This window comes from Conger conger, chromosome 2, assembly GCF_963514075.1.
Source record: "Conger conger chromosome 2, fConCon1.1, whole genome shotgun sequence".
NCBI lineage: Eukaryota > Metazoa > Chordata > Actinopteri > Anguilliformes > Congridae > Conger > Conger conger.
Window position 1 is genome coordinate 66,663,476 of NC_083761.1, and position 7,664 is coordinate 66,671,139.

The 7,664-nt window shown below is 37.8% G+C and overlaps 1 protein-coding gene across 3 annotated transcripts in view; it reads right to left on the bottom strand.

Moving 5' to 3' along the window:
• The window catches only part of ca10a (carbonic anhydrase Xa), a 175,674-nt gene extending 172,721 nt beyond the window's left edge, over positions 1-2,953 (bottom strand). For 2 of the 3 annotated variants that reach the window (XM_061232251.1, XM_061232249.1), the window contains exons 1-2: positions 2,689-2,953; positions 1,474-1,875 (exon numbers count right to left, since the gene is read on the bottom strand). In XM_061232251.1, coding sequence (XP_061088235.1) covers positions 1,474-1,534 — 61 coding nt within the window. In that variant the 5' untranslated portion in view covers positions 1,535-1,875; positions 2,689-2,953. Of the gene's footprint in view, positions 1-1,473; positions 1,876-1,960; positions 2,033-2,688 lie in introns of those variants that run through there. The other variant, XM_061232250.1, reaches the window with a different exon arrangement.
• Between the last annotated feature and the right edge of the window lie 4,711 nt (positions 2,954-7,664).

Genomic DNA, 7,664 nt, shown 5'->3' on the forward strand with positions numbered 1-7,664 from the left:
CGTGGTAGACACCACAGCAGCTTAAAGTAGCTTCATGTATCCTGTACCTTCTCCGTCTCTTTCTACCTACCTTAAATAACTTTGGAAATCCAATCGAATTCATAACGTTGGCGGAGACATCTACGTGTCGTTTTCAAGAAGAGATGAATGCAAATGACTGTGTAATGCCCTGTACATAGATTTTATGTAATCGCCTCATTGCCGTGACTTTTAACGTGACAATTCGCTTTCAAATGAATTCGATTTCGAAAAACCACAGATCCCCCCAACACAAATGTTTAAAACTTTTCAATGGCAATGAATAATCCAATAAATCATATTTTAACTACAAGGATCACTTAAATTTAAGCTGAACACATCTATTTAGCTTTAACCGTTACTACCTAATTTCTAACTAGAGTAGAAAACGGCGTTTCCAAAGTCTTCTGACAAGATGCAGAGTTGTAGAATCGTTGCATCGCTTGTATACAGTGTCCTAGTATTAATCCCTGAAGTGGGATGATCTTTAATGATCGTTTTTTATTATTTTAAGTAGCCTTCTACTCACACGCACAAAGCATTCCACACAAAGAAGGAAGGTAAGCAGTAATAGCGGTTTAATTTTTAAACCGGAAGATAAACTGCTGTCTAAAAACACGGTATACGCCAGTGTTGAAATGCTTTCATTTTGTGATTAATTCGTTGGCATACAATTTCTCAATTTTTGTAATTAGAGTCTAGGCAATTTCAGCCGAGAACGAGATAGAGACGTATTGCACGGCTATATCTTAAACAACCCCAACAGCAAACAAATATATTGCAATCATTATATCCCTGATAAAGGACACATAAATACACACGACATACATGTAGCTATACATGCAATAAACATATGTACATTTGCACATGCATATTCGAAATACGGAGAGCATTTTAAGCGATGACTTTTAAACACTGAAATTTTGTAAAAACAGGTGTACAGTAGGCTACGTCTTCATCGATAACCCCCTTCGACAAACCACCATCACGAGCAACAATCCCACTTCGTGTATAAGTTACATGACTGATACCGTCATTGTTACAATTAACACTAACACGCAAGGTATTTGTCCAGTGTGATTTTAAATAATAACACATCATTCATTGAGCATTGCTAATTTATTCAGCTGTGTCTCTGTAGTGTTTCAGCTCAACATCGAGCCCCAAGTTACTGACCTGCGTCCGATCTTTCTTCAAATTTTTCAGGTAAATATATTGCCTTGACATGTAAAGTTTTACGTTAAACTGCAACCTATTACCATATCTAGGCAACATATTCAATGACTGTAGACTGTAGCTTATCACATCCTCATAGCTAAACTTCCATATGCCATCAAAACAACGCGTAGCTAACTGATTAATCAACTTCTTAACACCTTTAATGTCCGTTCCCTGGTTGAATACAAATGTACCTATCTGCACTGTTGAACTTATAGAATGAAAGATGAGTCTTACCTGATATACAGACGATGAAATTAGCTTGAAGAATAATAAATATTTCCCAAATAATATCCATTCTCCGTCGTTCATTCCAGGTTCATTACGCACAGAAAATGGGGATCAGTTGTAGAGTCCTCCTTGTCTATTTCCCGCTTTACACCTTCCACAAGGTATTTCCCAGATCAGACACATAGCACATTCATCTCGAAGACATGACGCCACACTTTCCAAGCAGTACGATCCCAGAAAGACCGGACAGCAGTCCAAAAGGGGAATGAGAAAATATCCTCAACAAAATTAGAAGGGATTCAAAGTATTACTCCGATTTTTCACACTCCTACTTCTATTTCTTCCCATGAAATAGAAATCAAATCATATCTCTCAGACCATGGTAATTGCCGTTGATGATTGGTGACCCTGCAACGAGAAAGTCAAACAGTGAATAGAGCGGAGAGGCACATGTATGCTGAACCATAACTTAAACGAAGAGCATTGCATTCACCTCGGGTCCGTGGAAACATGCGAACCCAATAAATGCACAGTTAACCGAACCTACAACTGCAAGGGGGCGTGCTTCCTTCTGATACGGCATAGTGTTCCTGTGTTTCACCAAGCGCGCGCGCACACACACACGCACGCACATACACACACACACGTTGTACGATTGACGCGCTTCAGTGACATTCCATTTATTTTTATTTCTGAGGCAGGAAAAGTAACGGATCGTACAGAATAATAACCCCTAAGCTCTTACAGTCCAGTTTTATATGTATTTAATAGCTTCGCCCAAGTGTAGCCTATTAGCAATGTGAAAATATATTCTTAGACAGGCTATTCTAAGAAGTAGATGTGTTATACAAATCAACAGCAAAATGATAGCATTATCCACCTTACTATATACTATCCTATATAGACCCACTGAAACGCAATGAAGTTGTCGATTAGGACAGCATCATCCCACTCCACTGCATTAGCCTACTATGCGCGCACCAAACCATTCAGATGCATCGTGCTACAGTTTCACCAAATTGAATTGTGAAATATTTTGAGTGCATAATTACAACTATTTGAGATATTGTAATCGCCAGGATAAGACCTTTAAAATTAGGCTTTACAACTCCTGCATATTCGCGTAATTTAGACGAAAGGCACTAATGCTTTGGTAGCCACATTAGATATTCCGTACTGCTGATCCCCAACAGGAGCATTACGAGAGGCTAGTCTACTTACCAATAACGGAAACGCACAGGCTAAAGACTCAACATGAACTGTTCTCCATATGTCGGAAAAAACTCAATTTTGATATGGAAAAATAGATAAAAGACGAAAATAACTTCCGAACTGTACTCGAAGCCAATGTAGCCCTGTTTGACGATGCGCCCGGAGTTTGAGCTTTGCGGCAGTCGAATGTTTCGGGATGCTACGGGCTCAAAGCCGCTAGAGAAAAGCAACCTCTGAGCGCGCAGTGCCGTGCCGAGGTGCGCGTCCACGGATACATGAATCTAGCTTACTTCTCAAGGTAGAAGTCTATCTTACAAAACGTACGTATGTACATTGGCTGTTTCCTTTAACCTATACGCAGATTCACATGCTGATTCTTAATCATGAACCAGAAACTAGCAGCAGCGTGTTTGTTGAACCAGAAATGCTAATAAACGCGCACTATTAGACTAAATTATGTCATAGCTACAGTCAATCACACGGACACTGGGATTAAACGTTCAGTATCAAACGATTTTAACGGATGCATCCATTTTCAGCTCAATTGAATTCACAGATATTTAAGATCAAGATAAGCAAAGCTCAACTGTTGGATTTGGAAGGGTCTAGTAACTCTTTCCCTGTATGAACTAAAGCTAGCTCTGCACACACATACACACACACGTATCTGTGTGTCTACGTCCATGTCTGGAATTTACGTCAATATTAATCGTGCTTTCTGCTCCATACTAAATAAATCAAAATACAGACATGGACCTTGAAGTCATCAAGTCGAAAGTCATCTTTAAATCTTCCTGGGTACATTGAACAAATTCTGCCAGGTATATAGTGCATTTCAGTAAAACATTTGGGAACCACATTAAAATTGAATAAGAAACCAAATAAGTTTCAGATGAAGAAATGCAATTATGTGAAAGCTTAATTTGATATTCATATTTACTGTTGTCCATAACCTTGTTACTGTTTCTAAGTAATAGCATTGTTGTATAATAGTTGTGCAAGGCATCTTTTCTGGTGAAAATATGAAAGCAGGCTTATTAAATATGCATATACAGGAATGTACATTTCCCCCCCTATTTATGTTTTTTAGGTTTCTTTATTATGAAATGCTGCAATTTTAATATAATAATTTTGTTGTTTTCTGCAATTTGTCTTGGTTCTTGTATGACCTTTTTACTGTGCCTTCAGAAATCATTCCTTTTACGCCTTAATTCAAAGCACCGAACTATGTTCCCCCACCCCCCAACACATTTGATACAAAAAAATCTAATAAACATTGTTTTCCCCAAGACTCACATTTACCTTTTAAAAGTATTGATTTAATAATGTATGTCCATTCGTCCATGCAAATTTGCACAAAACATGCCAAGTTAAATTGACAGTGTCAGTGGTGGACAGGGAGTTAAGTCATACTACAGATTTTCTACAGGACTTAAATTGGGGCTTTGGCTGAGCCAATCCAGAATGCTGACCTTGTTTTCGAACCATTCCTTTGTCATTTTTGCCACATGCTCCAAGGATTGGCCTTTACTTTGCTCCATCCATCTTTCCCTTGATGGAAACAAGCTTTGCAATGCCTCATGTTGAGAATAAACCCCATCACATGGTGGTTCCACCACCATGCTTATCAATAGGGATGGTGTGTGATGGGCTGTGTTTGCACCAGCATAACGCTTTGCTTTCAGGCTCAAGAGCCTTAGACTCATCTTCCAGAAAAATTTGAGGGTCTGCCATATCACTTCTGGCAAACTTCAGAGGTCACTTAAAGATACCCTTTTCCAGAAATGGCTTCTGTCTAGCCACTCTCGCAAAGTGGCTAAATCTGTGAAATACTGAAGCCAGTTGATATCTGGACAATTTATTCCCACTGCTGACAATTGATCTTCTCATCTGGTTGCTCAGTTTAGAGGAAGGTCTGATGTTGCACTGTAAAAAAAAGGATACACCACATCTACCCAAAAAACGTACCATAACAGATTATTAAAATGATATAACGTGATATCATTGATTAATCTGTTAAATCAAAATTTATTCAGTGAATTAGGGGTGCCATTTTTTACAGATAGTGTCTTGGTTGTGCCATATTCTCTGATTTTGTTGCAATCAACTAATAGTGCTCCTAAGACAATTCAGAGCAAATGGAATACACCTGGGCAATTTAGGTTGTTAGTAAAATGGAGATGAGCACTGATGAAGTCACTTTTTTATTTTATTTTAATATGGATAATATATTTAGTATTGTAACAAACTATTGTAACATTTTATGCTAAACTCATTGCAAACTCCAATTATATTAGCGATGAAAAAAGATTCCTGGGACCTGAGATGAGTAGGATATATTTTCCTATATACTAGAGCTACTGTGTTTAAGCATGGTTAAGAATGTATTTTATAGGATTACAAAAGCCAGGAGTCAGATTACTTCATGCTGTATGGATATTTACACTTTCTACACATCTTTACTCCCGCAGAAACTTTCTTAAATGCCAACTGGCATGAGAGGGCTTAACCAAATAATAAGACTACAGTAAAGAGAGGGATGCAAGTGCACAGGATTTGTGTTGCATTTTCTGCTTACCTGTTTGTTTGTTTGTTTGTTTACTGAGAGTAGTGTGCAAAAATGTGGGCACCCCTGCTCAAAAAGTATTTTACAATTAATATCTAAGTGAACAGAAGTGAACCTGACCTCTAAATGTTAAATAAGACACATTTCTTCAAAATGTAATGCAAGATTACTTTTTATTTTAATTATTTACAGTTTAATAATACTTTTTATTGTTTTATGATACTTTTTACGTTTTATATTTGCACATGGTCTAATAAAAAGGCCATGTGCAAAAGTTTGGGAAACTTTCAACCATCTTTCATGTAGGTACTTCATGATTGATTTTGAGTTATACTTTGGATCATTGTCTTGCTGGAATACCCAACCTCTCTTCAACTTTAATGTCTGGACTGACCTTTAAACATATCATTTCTTGATATTTGGTGGAATCCATTCTTCCTTCCATGTCAGGCCATAGTATCTCAGATCTTTCTTGGTCTTCTAGACCTTGCCTTGACTTCAACTGTTCAATTTTTTAATAATATTTCTGACAGTGGAAATAGGTAGTTTGAAACATTGAGATTCTCCTTCTGGGTGGAAATGAACCATCTTCATTCTGAAATCCTTGGACAACTGTTTCGAGGAACCTATGGTGGTTAACACCAGACAGAACAGCCACTGCAGTTGGATACTTTAGAAGGCATGGGGTTACTTCAGAATAAAAAGTTCAGCCCTGGAATTATACTCACCTGACTCATTGAAGCCCTAAATAGTGAATCACCTGGGTCTGGACCTTAGTAATCTTTAAAAAAAAAAAAAAGTTTATGAAGAGTAAAACATTTAAATACAAAGCAATCTTGCTTTAAAATGTGCAGAAAGGCCTCAAATTTAACTATTTCCCAATTAGAGTCGAAGTTTGCTTTTGATCACATACAGATTAATTGTAACAGACATTTAAACCAGGGGTGCCCAGATTTTTGCACCCCAATGTACTTACTTACTTCTGCCCACTTACTTATTTTTAGCTTTGTAGAACACAGGGATAACATTGACTGGGGGAGAATTCAAATGGGTCTATTAAATGTTGGAATGTTGCTATTATTCAGAATATCATTGGTTATTATTCTTTGATTTAATGTCCAGAGGAACATTTTGCTATCAGTTGTGATTTTAGTATTATGCCAGATAGGAGCATGGGTGGATATAAAATTAAGAACCATTTTAATAATTGGTTGACTTTGTACCGTTCCATTGTGGCAGAGATGTAGGGGTAAGTATGAAGGTAAAGAAAAATCTAATTTCAAGGCTTAAGAATAGGTCAGAGGGGCAGTGGTATCGAAATTGTTCAGCTATTTTGGGGATTCATGGAATCATGAAAAATAAGTAATAGATTTTTGGTAATATGTACATTTCTATGGCTGATACCTTACCCACAAGTGATAGGAGTTGTGCTTTTCATCTTTCTAAGGAATCAGTGATAGACTTAATGAGGTTCAACAAAGTTAAGCTGGTGTAGAATTGTGAGATTTACTCAGCTACTTCTGAAGTAGAGATCCATACAGCCTTAGATTGAATAATGGAGAAAGTAGGCATCATTGTACTGTACCAGTATAGATTGATTACAGGGAGCACGGTACCCCCTGATGTGCAGATAAATATACCAGCAACATGGTGGAATTTAACAATGATGATTACCATGTTAATGTCATGGCTGAGTTAATATTACGTAACATTTAAATGTGTTGTGCCTATAGGATGAAATGTCATTTTTGACTCATGTACATGAGGAGAAGGAGTGAGATAAATACTGCTGCTAATCACCAGCTCTGACACCCATACTGTAGATAAAATCATAAGGCCATGTTTATGCATCACAGGCTCTGAGAAACACAGAGACATGGGTATAGGGCCATTTAACTGCAGGCTTGCACCGTGATGCATGTCAGGACCTTTCCTCACCAAGACTTGCAGCTAAGATACTAGAAAAGAGTGTCTCTTCAGCTTGGGTAGAGCCTGTCATTCTTGACAGGCCAGGCCTTCCCCAAAAAGATGGCCAATTATTCACAAACCCTTCACCATGAGATGAGCATCACTCAGACAGCCAACAATTTAGCAATGTGAGTTTACAGTAGACCTCATCACTCCGACAAGCTGAGAGTGGGAAAGAGCCTGTTACATTCTGACATATTTTTTTGCTAACTTACACACCGATTCAAAGTTAGTTTTTCGTGACCTCCGATTACCCCAATTGGATGTCATCGGGTCCCAGAGTGAACAGTTCTAGAGAATTTACTTTTAGCCAGCACCTTCAGTTTTTTTTTTCCCTAAATCAGTAGCTCTTGCACCAGGCATACATTGCAATATAGTTGTGAGTGACTATTCTCATGTTTCTGAGAGTACTATCCTCTATGATCAGGGATGATCTTGGTAGGTGACTGAA